The sequence below is a fragment of the Aphelocoma coerulescens genome, chromosome 1 (genome assembly GCF_041296385.1).
Source record: "Aphelocoma coerulescens isolate FSJ_1873_10779 chromosome 1, UR_Acoe_1.0, whole genome shotgun sequence".
Lineage (NCBI taxonomy): Eukaryota > Metazoa > Chordata > Aves > Passeriformes > Corvidae > Aphelocoma > Aphelocoma coerulescens.
In genome coordinates, this window is record NC_091013.1 from 75,040,343 (window position 1) to 75,054,130 (window position 13,788).

The 13,788-nt window shown below is 35.3% G+C and overlaps 1 protein-coding gene across 3 annotated transcripts in view; it reads right to left on the bottom strand.

The window, feature by feature from the left end:
- Positions 1 to 13,788, bottom strand: part of TNFRSF19 (TNF receptor superfamily member 19) — a 59,365-nt gene that overhangs the window by 34,611 nt on the left and 10,966 nt on the right. For all 3 annotated transcript variants that reach the window (XM_069013453.1, XM_069013445.1, XM_069013462.1), the window contains 3 exons: positions 11,593 to 11,681; positions 10,914 to 11,024; positions 1,182 to 1,360 (listed from right to left, as the gene is read on the bottom strand). In XM_069013453.1, the coding sequence (XP_068869554.1) occupies positions 1,182 to 1,360; positions 10,914 to 11,024; positions 11,593 to 11,658 (356 nt within the window). In that variant the 5' untranslated portion in view covers positions 11,659 to 11,681. The remainder of the gene's footprint in view (positions 1 to 1,181; positions 1,361 to 10,913; positions 11,025 to 11,592; positions 11,682 to 13,788) is intronic.

Here is a 13,788-nt window from a genome sequence, read left to right on the forward strand (position 1 = left end):
TATATATTAAAATGCAATAGGAGCATAAATCAGCTCACCATGTGGCTGCAAGTAGTATCAAAAGTGGTTGTAAGTAACATCTATAATGCCTGGGGCTGCACCTTCTTATGCAGTGACTTAAACTAAGATTAGTTACCAAAGCTTTACTAAGTGTTTTTAAACAAAGGGATTTCACCTCTGGCTCGAGAAGGAATAATGGCAGGAGCTTCAACAGTGTTCAGGTATTTAAAAGTTGGTATTAAAAAAAAAAAATAATAAAAAATATATATGTGTATATAAAATAAATAAAATGAAACAACTGAAATATATATACTAAACAAATGTATGAACTTTTAAGCATGTCTGAAACATATACTTTGAAAATTCAAAGGCTGTTACAATTGCCAATCAGTTCTCATACACTACTTCTATCAGTTAAATTAGTAGCTCATAAAAGCAACAGAAATGTCTTTTTCAAAATTCATGGCAGGTGTTTATAATATCAGAACTTGGCAACAATGTTAAGAATAGCCTTTTAGAGATCCTAAGATTTAATATTACAGAGAAAATTAGCAACAGAGGTTTGGGATGACAGGACAAAAAACTAAGCACAGCTCTTGATTTATGACAGCAGTTTCAGCAAACAATTCTTTCAGATTAATTTATGATTCTCAGCCAGGATCATGCTTTATGAATTTTGAAGGAAGGAAAGGAAATTTTGGACAGTAAACCACAGCCATTGATTTTGATTAATATTTATATAAATATATCTATTTTGATTTATATTTAAAATTTATGTGCATGAGAATTATTAGACATTAACCTAGGGAGGGGAAAAAACCGAAGCAAATAATGTGATCACTTTTGAAGAAGGTAGCTGTGAATGTTTCCAAATGTTTAATTCTTTATAACAATGAACTAAGTCACCAGTAACACTCACTGTTTTGAAGTATTTGGCTCAGGTACTTTACAGACAATACTCTCATAGACCAAGTAGGTAATTATTAAACCATTTTTGTAGATAATTATTACTGCAATTCAGAAATTATGTGCTCAGATAATACAGTAAGGTCAAGATTAGAACATAGGACCTTCATACGTACACAAAGGTTACCCACATTTATCCAGAAAACATGAACAAGCAATTTTAATGTAAATTAGGTTCGAATTTGTTCAAGTCTCATCTTCAGAAATAGTCTTACCCTGGTAAACAGTCCCCACATAATGCATTGCTGGTGGCAGAACAGTTGGCCTTCTGAAACCGGTTAACTAATGCACAATCCAGACAAGGCTTGCACTTCTGAAAGCCCCAGTCTTCCTTGAATCTGTTTGGCCTGCATGTCATGCACTGTGCATCCTCCCCATATCCAAAGCCGCATTCCTGTAGGGATTAACAAGCAATAGAAGCTATTCAGTCACTGAAGGCGTGAACAAGAAGAGAATGCTCGGATAAAATGAAGAAGTAGTGTAATTATTACCGAGAGTAGGTCTTTCTCGAGACAAAAGCCATCCTTTCAGCAAGTTCAAATGTGTCTTCCACTGCTAATAATCTCCCTTACCTCTATAAGTAATACTTAGTCATCCACTTTATTCATGAAACCACTGTGTATTTGAATGATAAAGGGCTTCAAGGACTCCCACAGTTTCATTATTACTAGCTTATGGTAGAATTATTGAGCTGTCTGTTTTTTAATTAGGTCAGTCATGTGAAAGCGAAGAAACTGGGACAAGTGAAGTATAAAGGCACTTACTCAGTTACAAAAACAGCAAAGAAGCACTTTGATATTAAGGTTCATAGCTAAGGTGAACAAAGTTAATTGCTGAAGAGAGTGCACTGATCTTCAAAAGCTTAGGACTTCTGTTACCAAATAAACCAGAGCTGGTTAATGACCATCAGCTAGGCATGAAATGTTGCTTAGCCACTAAGAATTTCAAAAACTCAATCCACTACAGTTCTAACAGTTCTTAAACTGTTGGAAAAGTTTAATAGATGTGCAGATCACAGAGAGGAACGATATTTTACTGTACAAGCAATATTGTTATGGTTGGTTATTTCTGCATAATTTAGTGGTTTAAAGGCATTATTTCCATTCATTTGCAAAAGGACACCTAATACAACTGACAAGCTGCAAAGATAAACACAAAACCTATGTAATAGTTTGAGGACTGAATCCTATTAACTGATTACTAAAAACTATCAATCAACTTCTTAGGAGTTATCAAGTTACTAGGAGTTGCTATTCCCTCTTATCATCCAAATATCCTATCAATTTTGTTTGGTACTCTGGAGTTAGATTGGATGCATTGGTGATACACCACAAAACAGCAAGAGGAATACAACATATTGCCAGAAAGGACTTATTGGGAAAGGCACAATACGGGGACCTTGTTCTCCAGTATGTGTTTTCAGTGGAAAACCAGGGCATCTTCCCAGAGGGAGAGCTGCAGGAAATCTTCAACTAGGGCAGCTTCAGACAAAGTTTCCACCAGTTTCCACCATAACACATGTGTTTGATGCATATAAACAACTTGTTCCAAAGTCACCAACCTAACCAAATCTGCTGCAATAAAAAAAGCTTTTAAACTTTAGAAACACACTCAGATTTTCCAAGATCCAACACACTTGGATTCTCCAAGGCTTTGCACTGAGAAAGCATCTATGGGACAAGCTCTGTGATCAAGATGGCCAATATGCATTTTATAGTGCCTCTAACCTGCACTGACAAAGTAACAATAAACAACTTCAGATGCATTTTACTGGAGATTTTAAGACCTTTTAATTTTCCTTTATGTTAATAATAAATTTTACTGTCCTCTGAAGAACAAGCGCTCAAGTACATAGAAAATGAACAATTTATGAAAGCAACTACAAAAAGACACTAAAAATAGTCTTCTTCCTCTGTCTCTAGATCCATGAACTTAAAAAATAATTTTTTGTTTTTGTTTTGCTTTCTTTTAGCTGAAATGTAATTTATTACTATTGAGTATTTTTCAGATCGAGGAGCAGGCAGACAAATCATTGCAGTTAGTAACAGCAACTAAAAACATCCTACAGTTTCATGCACTGCACAGCGTGGTCCTCCTGTGATATACTGGGACTATATTAAAGCTGGTAGGCAAAAAGTGATAAAAATATTTATTTTCTTTTTTTATTTACTTCAGATGTAGAACATTTTATACCCTTTTATTTCAAATTGAAAAGTTTCTACTAGGAATCAATACCAAAGCAATGTCAGTTCTAGCTGTATCTTCCTGTGTTAATTTTTACACTCCATTTCATTTATGTAAGACTGTACACAAAGCTACATGATTACCACCAGGGACTGGAACCAGAATAACTTGTGTTAGATTTTGCTCTCCCTAAGTCTAAATAAACTTTTCCATTGAATATCATTAATCTTTAACACATTCTTTCTAAATATCTACTCTTTCTAGTTAGCTTATCCAAATAGTAGAGTTATGGAATGTATCATACAGCTCAGTTAAACTATGCATATTTGGATCTTTTGATAAATCACTTGGAATCAGTCCCTCCCAAGTCCTATCAAACTTTCAAATATAAGGCTTAAATTAACTTAATTATAAGTTTTTCTTTCCAGACTACCTTTGAAGCTTTGGATCAAAAAACAAACAGGAAATAAAAATTAGAATTAAATACTTTCACTCACTGGCCCAAACTACCAAAGCTGAGTAAATTGTTTCTAGATCAGATCTGCTTTGCTACAGATGGATGTATGGACACATCCTACTGATCCTTTGCATCATGGAATGGTTTACTTTAAAGTTATGAAAATGGTGGATGCAATATAAAGAAATCTTCTGCCCAAGGAATTTACAGTCTGCCATCTTTTCAAAGATGGCTTCTAAGTCCTTGCCAGGAATTCTACAGACCAATTCATAACAACTAAAACTTTATTTATGTGCTTTTTATGTTCACATAATATTTGAGGTAGGTAACTGCCTGGCAGGTGCAAATAAATATTTAAGCTTGTAAACCAGGCAGAACTTCAAACAGATCTGTACTCATAATTAACCACATTCCCTAAACTGAAGGATATGATTTAGATGATGGACTCAAACCCTTTGAAATCTTGGACTTTATAATTTAGCAGTCCAGCAAAGATACAAACAATTGACTGTTCATCTTTTATCAGTTCATGTGCAAAACTGATGTGCACCAGTTTTCTCAGTGTTCTATTTAGAAAGCTGTCAAGTTGTATGGCTGACGAGCTCTGAATAGTTCCCAGCTCCCCTACACCCTTTCTATCCTCCAACTCTTAACTTTAAAAGAGAGCTCATCTCCTGTGGCAGTTGACCTTAGGACTGCAGGAAAGATAAATAAAACTTTAAATATCAATTAGCACAATTTAAAAAAAAAAAAATATTTTTGTGCCAGAAAAAAAAAAGCACAAATATATGCCGTCTTTAATTTTGTTGTTGCAAAACTTTCTGTGAAGAACACTTAGGACACTCCTCCCTTTCCACTTTCCCTTTTAAATTAGCAAAAATTGTCTCTCTCAAATGATACATAGTACAAGCCATAAAGACTGAAACACTTCTTTAGAAAACTGAATTAAAGTTAATTAAAAAAAAAAAACAACCAACCTTCAAAACTCAAATGCACTTCAATTTTCTTGATATCTATACAGCTTTCACTAGCACAGTAATGTGCCAGCTCTTTACCTTTAACATATGTATCCCGAGAACAACTCTGCCAGAAGTGTTTCACAAGGTATCAAGTGGGGTGACTGGTCAAGGCTGCCTAGGAAGCTGTAGCAAACTAGTTAACCAAACTCGTAATTTAGCTTCTAGCTAAAAATATTAAAAGCACAGAATAATGCAGACACCTCTTCAAGTACTATCAGGCCACTGTTAAAATTTTCTTTCACTATGTACTACCCAAACACTGATCCAGACAGAACGACCAAAAGTCTAGCAGACTATAAAGGGTACTGGAGCTAAGTAGTATGGTTTTTCCCTAAAAGTCGAATCCAACACAGACAGCAAATGAACAGTAAATTAGATTTTAAACATTATTTCAATTAAAATAACCTCAAATTTCATTAAAAAAATGCTTTCAGGCATCATTAAGATCATAATCTGCAAGTACATTTTAGAATTTGTTTCTAGTTCCACTGATTATCCACAACCTATGTAAGTCCCTAGACAACACAGCACAGAGCAGTTCCACTTATGCCATGATGATTACAAGAATACTTGGGTATTCTCAAGAAAAAGTCTTCCAGGCATTAAGACACTTTAATTAAAGTCGGGTCATGTAACAGGTTGCAGCACTACACTGGTGCTGGGAAATGAAGTTTTTCCTAATACCTTTGAGTACATGGCCTTGTTAAATAGCACACGGTTTTAGGTTCCTAAAGTACCTTAGGCTGTGGGTCAGCCTCACCCAGAATCCAATAATGAGCCCTATCTATCAGCAGAAGTCTCTCAGCAGGACAGGCTGCAACAGTGTGCTGCGAAGGTCAGACTTAGCTACTGTGTCAAAGTGCACAGTTAGGGTCACAAAAGTTTCATTCCCAGTGAAGATGATTTGACATGCCTACACGCAGCTGCTCCAATTTCCAGAACCATGTTGGCCCCTCCTGAGCTGAGATCTGGCAGATTTCCTCACAAGTAGCTCTCTTGCTTTGAAAAGTTACGCGTGACTGCTAAACATCTCGGTGGCTTCACTGTAACAACACGTCAGTCTTAGCACGCCACTCTGATGTTCTGTGTAAGGACTGTCACATTCAGGAGTAGGTTCAAACAGTACCTGCCTGCTTAATTCACAAATCCTTTTCCTGAGACAACATGCAGGTCTCCTCTTTCTTCATCATATACCTGGTACAAGGAGGCAAGCCGTGATACACAGCCCCACCTGAGCAACCATTAAGCTGCCTCCATCCCACCAGCTCTCTGTACAGCAGCTGTCTCTTGGTGACAGTATTTATCATTAACTTGATGGCCATGCTGGCTTCAGGCACTCCCCCTTTCACCTTTTGTTTTGTATTCCTTTTTTTTCCTATACTGTCCTCAGTGTACTGGCTCAACTGACAACGAGGCTGAGTCATAAATCTGACCATGGGACTGATCCAGGTTAGAAGTGATCAGCTCAGTTACCTGTTCCACAGTGCACCCTAAAAATCTACTGTCAGCCTAAGTGCACAACAGGGCGCTGTGCAAAGAACTTACTATTGCCAGAACTGAATTACAACCTCAGATGTGATCTGTTGATAAAACAATCTAGAATTGCAGTTTAAACTCTGAGTTGCAATAGAAGTTTGATGAGGCTGAGATACAGATTGCTTTACACATATAAATTTAAAAAAAGGGAAGGCATGGAAGCTACAGAGTTATTGAACTTAAAAAAAAAAAGATGGTGAAAGGACTGGAAGGACTTTCATTTCCTTACTTGAACATTTGCAAGAAAAAGGCTGAAACACAAACTACCTTGTGGGGTTTTTTTGCATTAATTGTGATTTCTATAAATTTCAATACTATGTAAGGTTTGATTTATTTCAGAAACACATATAAGATAGGACAAAAGGCTGTTACTATCAGGCCACACCAATAACTATTCAGGCACTGGCAAACTGAAGCCACTTAAAGAATGGAAGATATTAAATGACTTGTGCTTAACTACATGATGCTTTGCTATCTACTAAATGAATGAGAAGTGAAATAATGCTGAGCCACATGAAGCACTTCCTTTTGAATCGACACAACCATTTCAATCTCCCACCCCAGAAGAAAGAACTGCTTAACAAAAAAAGAAAAAACCCAAAAAGCTAGCAAAACCCCCCAAAACAAAATAACCAACCTGAAACAAAGACTGCACACACTGAAAACTAAGCTTATTCAGTGATTCAAAGGTTTCACAAACATTACCAAAGACACATGTTTATGAGAAGAAAAGGCTATACAGACATTTTTTAAAATTAACAAATAGAAGCAAACAAACATAGGAAGCAGCTTTCACTCTCTTCCCCATCAATTCTATTGATACAATAACAAAGCTTCCTTTCTTCTGATGGCAATATGTTAAAAGTACTTAATAAAAAATGCAATTAACATAAGTGATCAATGGATTTTAGTTCTAAGCTAATGTAACATTACAGCACTGTTGTTAGAAAAGTAGATAGGCAATCAGAAAGGAAAAGCTGAGGGTGTACTATTTCTTTCTTACTTTAAGGAAGAAAAAGTTACTTTAAAACATTTTTGAAAAAGAGGGCCCCATTAAACTGTGTCAGCAAAAGCTGAAAATAATAATCTACATTCAGAATTAGTTACATGAAATAAGACTGGGTTTTTTGCTTGTTTTGTTTCATGCTATCAGTGGTGTCTGAAATTGCTCACCTATACAGACAGGAAGGTCAATCCAATAGACTGAGCACTGGTTTGCAACCAAAATTAAAACACCTACCATTCAATCACAGAACAGCCAGATTAGAAGGAACCTTTGAAAGAACATCTTATTCAAACTTTCATGGGTCAGGGACCTGAGCTGATTTGAGATGATCTAGCATCCTGTCCAGTTGCATCCTAAAAGCTCCCAGTGATGGGGACTCCAGGGAGGTTGTTTCAGCGAATGAATGTTCTCACTGAAAAAAAAAATTCTCCTGGTACAATTTGTGCCCATCACTCTTTGTCTTATCCACGTGCTGCCTTGTTAAGAGAAACCTTATGTTCCATTCTATGGCCTGTCTACTTTGTTCCACAAAAAAATTCCTGCATTACCATAGGCAACTTGATTTATGTTAGTGTCTCATGTATAAATTGAGAAAAGGCTACAGCATTTCCCTAATTTAGAAAGGTGAAATGCTCATATAGTATAGCAACAGAGATATATACCTAACTGAAGTTGTAAACAATAGTTGTAAAAATAAGTATATATACACACAAATACATATATGCACTCTGTACAGGTGGGTTTTGCCCTGTATTTTTGTAAAGTCAGTCAAGACAAGAAAGAAACCTACATATTTAGATTGTAACTGAGATACAGTAATTTCTCATTCACAAGATGAGAAAAGCTGGGCTTTTGTACTCAATAATATAGGCTGACGTGTTTTGTTACAAACATAAAAAAGAAATCTGTCTGTCAATTGCTTAAAACACTCAGGGGGAACTGAACCAAAGACCCCACCACTAACATTGTATTTTACTATATACTTAGACAGACAATCATGCTCACACATCCAGCAGCATATCTAGTTTTATCCACGAGCACTAAATATTTGATAGGAGAACTGACATATTATTTAGTGTTAAGAAACTGTTATTAAACTACAGCATTACCATATCATTGCTTTCTCATATGTAGAAAAACCAAGCAAACAAAACTTCTCCTGGGCTGCAAATTACTTCAAGTATATCATTAAACGCCTCTTCCCTTTACGTTCTGACCTTTGACTTAACATATTTGTTGCTTCAAGCTGTAGTTCTACATGACTACTTTCAACCACATTTCAGTTACAGCCACAGCATCACATCCTTCTATGATTCACAGAAAATTGTACCATTGTTCTATTTACAATGGTACAATTGTTCTATTTATGAAGGAAATTATGATTCCACTCATTTAGGTTTGAGAAAAATCTGTCATTTCATTTCTAGTGTAGAAGAAAAAAATACTTTTGAAAGTCTATTACTGTGAGAAGTAATTACTTACACAGTGAAATTAACCAAGCATTCATATTTTCAAAAACAGCAAACTTGTCCTAAGAATCAGGACTATCAGACTGCAAACAAAAATAGCTGAAGCAAAACCATAACTTGAATAGTGTACTATTGCAAACCATAACCTTGCTGTTTTAGTTTAGTGTTTCTTTATTAAAATGAGTGTAATTACTGAGGGCCTTGGCTTTTATGCTTTTGGGTTTTATTTGCCAACTAGGTAAGTATATTATCTGACTGCATAAATGCACATAGTACTGGCCCACCGTTATACAGTGCCATATTTACAAGCACCTTTATAAATTAAAACACCCCCTTGAACCTTTGAGTTCTCAAATTTAATGCCAATCTGAAAAAATCCAAACAAAACCACATCCAGGTCGTAAGTCATATCCAAATCTCTGCTTCAACAGCATTGCCTATATGACTAAACCTTAACTAATACTGCCCAACATACAAAGTGATTCCCACTAAAGTGTGAAACTAAATATTTCTGTTAACACACTGAACACTCACCACAGAGGGTCAAGAGATAGAGAAAACGTGTCACTCAATTTCAGTAAATCCCTTCAAATCACACACAAGCCACAATATTTAACTTGTGCTTTTTTCAGAGCTGAACATAGTAGGAACTACAAAGCCATAAACAGAAAGCTTCTTTTTCCCCTCTGTAGTTTGGACACAGATACACACCAAACTTAGGAACGGTTCATGTTAAAAAATTTTCAAAAGAAATATTTCAAATTCCCCTAAACACCCTAAATTCCTTTTTACACTATCAGTAGAAGTACAAGACAGAGTTTGTCTCTCTGTATGCAAACGGCATGCTCTTTATGGCCCCACCTCCCAGGTATGAATCTGACTGCATACTTATGTCAGGGTCACAGTGCACGCTCCAACAATGGGCAAGATGTGGACTCTGAAGGAAGAGTCTTACATGTGCATGAGTCTTGGTAGGTCTACTCACCCTTCATGACACCACCCTGAACTCTCTTTTGCTTTACCATCCTCACACCTCTGCCAGGACACACTTGCTCCCTCAAGACATCCAGTCTCCCAAGACACATAACTCATTCTGTCATCTCTTTCACCTCCAGTAACTGAGTTAGTAAATCCCAAGGTATCCCTCTGTCCTTCTCATTTCAGCTATGTCTTCCTTCATTGCTCTCCATCCCTGCTCATGCACAGCACCTACTTTCTCTGAGCTGAAAACCACTGAGATCCCCCTCATGACTTGCACTCAGACTTAGAATTTTGCTGAAACTTTTGCCAAGTGAACTTTCTAGTTCTACTGAATCCCAGCCCATAATCACAGCCAGCAATCATCTCCATTGATTCATTCCCACGGTCCTAAAAACAGAGCAATTCAAAAACTTTTATGGGGATCTTCTTTTGGAAGAGATGTAATTGTTATAAAAGCAAAATACAATTACATAAGATTCACAATAGTATTTCCTTCTCCATTATATTAACAAGAATTTCTTACGTGCCTTCTAAATATTATCATGCATTTTTCTGGCCTCAACCTTTTCAATTACTTTAGGTGGCATAAAGACAAGAATTACATTTATAGCATTTTTAATGAATTGTAAAATGAAGAAATTGAGCATGACTTGAATCTGGCTTCCTAAAGTGCTCCAACCACTGACCCAGTAAAAAAAGAACAATCACCTATCTCCCTCCTAGTCTAAGGAAATATATTAGCTCTCATTTGAATCTTATTCTGTATTTATGTACTTATGACCTTTTTATTATAAACCATTCTGTTAAGACACAATGTCATATATAAAATATTTAAACTTTGTCACCTAAAATCCAGAACTGATTGCGAATGTCAGCACTGTAAAAATTAAGACCCTGCATTTCAGCAGTCTGTACCAACCACCAGTTTAAAATTAATTTTTTACATTCCCTTCTACAGAGTAAGGTTATTCAGTCTTAACTCCTTGTAGTTTTTTTTCCCCTTTTTGTAGTTTCTTCCCTTCTTTGTAGCACTAATTCACCTTTAAAAAACTAATTAGAGAGCCCATATCCAGATCCATATGGTACTACCTACTTTATTAATGGCATCATCATTTTCTGAACTGAGCATTTTATATAAAGCAACCACACAACATGGTTCTTGAAAAACTGCAAAAGGCTCAATTGCTGAAACAGTAAATATTTTCACATAAGTACAGATATCCATTATTTTAGATCACATACATAAATGCAATTATCAGAAATAAAGTAAATTAAAGAAAGCATGATTTCCTTACCTTTGAGAGTTCCATTCCAGGCCCACATTGTTTGCAGAGGATACAGTTTCCATTCTGGTCCTTAAATTCTTGTTCTGTGCAGTCTCCAGTCTCACAAATTACCCTATTTAGCTAAAAAAACCCCAAACCGACAACAAAACAAAAAAAAAGGGTAAATTCATCAAAATATATGAAATCTGAGAAATAAATCCATGTTTTGATCTTAAAAATAGCTTTCTGAATTATTAATTACCTTAAGTTCTACAGCAAGCCAGAGTTAAGTACACTTAGCAGGCAATGTAATTGTGTGCTATGCCACATTCTGTCCATAAACTGAATACTCCAAACACCTGAACTATGTATACAGCACACTGCAGTAAGAGATGACCATCTGTCTCTGAAGTGAAGCAGTATCACCTCCACAGCACTATTCACCTATATTTTCTGTCCTAGTTCGCTCCTTCGTCCATGAAGAGGCTCACAAGGTAAAATTTTGTCATTTTGGAGTGAGGAGCAGCCAGAAAATATATGAATCAGTGGACCAAGCTTACTCTCAAATCAATAAAATCTGTATGCAATTGTCTGCAGGCAGCATTTTAAGACTTTCAGTGTTAGCAGTAATATCTAAAACAAAAGACACAGTTTCTGTGTTCAACACCATTTTTTCAACATGGGGGGAAAATATTAATCTTTAACTTACCAAATATGCTAGTAAGATGACGAGCACCTTCAATCTATCATCTCCTTGTAATCCTTTAGCATCCATTTCTTGCAATAAAACCTTTCTCCCTAGAATAAAAAAAAAATTAAAAATCATTCTATTTACATAATTTAAATTGAAGAAGTCACATGCCCATTGTAGTTCATGTCACTTGGCATGTCAAAATACAAATCTGTCAATGCCATTAGCATTTGCAGATGGATTCCTGGGAGCTGCTAAACAACAAAAATATGCTTTAAAAATCATATGCCTTTTGAGCACAAGACCATAAACACAAAGTTTCTATAGTTTTAAATTTCAAAAGAAGAGATAGCTATCAGTCCAGATTAGAGAACATCACCATTTATCCCTAACATATCTTTCTTTCTTGTTAAACACTCAACTAAGCACATGATCAACAGACAAAAATAAATTTCTTCAAACATGCCACATATCAAGGCAGGAGATAGCTGTTCCTGAGAACATTCCTTCTGTACTGCAGGGTCAAGCAGAAGGTTTGCCTACTGACTAACACAACCCCTTCTATTTTACTCTGCAAGCAGCTGGAGACATACACAGGTTCTGTTTCTACCACCTCCCAAAGGGATATTACTTCTAAAGATGTGTTAACATGACTGTTTAGGAGCTAGTAGGCAAAGAATATTTTTTCTCTACTTACTTTCCTTTTGTTTCTTTGATTATTTATGCTAAATTCTAGTTCCTTACTTTTTGGTTTTTTCAGTAACCTGAAAATGGAACTGTAACTTCTAGTTCAATAATCCAAACTATATATCAATAAGAACAAGAAAAGAAAAACTAAATCCACCTTACATAACATGATATTTGAATTTGATCTTAATTTTCATACTTTATATGACGGTCATATAATGTAATTGCTTTCAGCTACATGAGGAAAACAATGTTTAAAGCATTTCTGGCCTACTTCAGAGCTTAAGGACTGATGTTTAGGTATGCTATTTTAAAATACAAAATTAGTAGTTTTTATCATTTAAGAGTAGAGACTGACAAATGAAAGGATGTAATGCAAAACAAAAGGAAAATAGCAGAGAAAAACATTAAGTTGTAAAATGCTTTACAACATGGAACTACTGCAAGTGTAATATGCTTTCCAAACTATACAACCAGAATGAACATAAACTATAATTAACACACAATTTCACATTTTACTGCATGAATACCCTAGTTAATGAATTCTAATCAATAAGAAGAAAGTATACTTCAGTGTCACTACTGATATTTTTTAAGCTGTATTTTGAAGTGTAAAAAAGAGAAAAAGTCTGCTAGAAAGAACAGAGCAGACAGAGATGTGTGAGACAGCACTCCATGGGAAAGCCAAGATGACATTTATATGGTTATTTCTCACTTAGTGATGGTAATGGTCTATGGGCCATGACAGTTATCAGATTACGTGCATGTCAACATGGGTAAAGAAGAAGCCATATTCTCAAGGAATATGAACACATATGGATATAGTATTCAACATAGGGGGTTTTTTTAAGTCTGAGGAAAAAAAAAAATAAGGCAAGAAACATGAAATGGAAAAATCTCAGAAATAATTCTGGATGACCAAAACACAACTTCATGTAAAAAGTACTGTAGAACAACTAGAAAAATGAAAAAGGAGAGTCAACAAATTTCACGTTTTTAAGTCATGAGAAGCTAACAATTCTAAAGCTGAAAATAAATAGGTATGTTAAAACAAAACAAAAAAATACTGTTAAGGGAACTCAGAAATTTCAAGAAACATTTCTCATCTGTTTTTTGAAAGATACAAAATGGGTAAATATACACATCATACTTTACATCTTTGGCCTAAAAGTAACTGAATATCTGCTAAGTAAAACTAGATTAGATAAGAGAAAAATTGAGAGATTTTGCACCTCAGTAACCTTGAAATAAGTATCAAGAAAGTCTTAATTTTGGTCCTGTTCAATTTTGCTGTTCATTCCCTTTGGAATGCTACAGAAATTCAAGAGTAATATATGAAGAAAATAAAAAATAACTGAATAGTAATACGATAAACAACTCTACACTGTGTTACAGAAAAGCAATCCTGTAAAACAAACTTGACTTCACTTGATTCAGAGAAGACAAGACAGTAAAGCTAAAAGTCTGAGAGTTAAATGAAATAAACTGATTAAATATTAATTCAAAGAATCATGCTGAAATTAATGG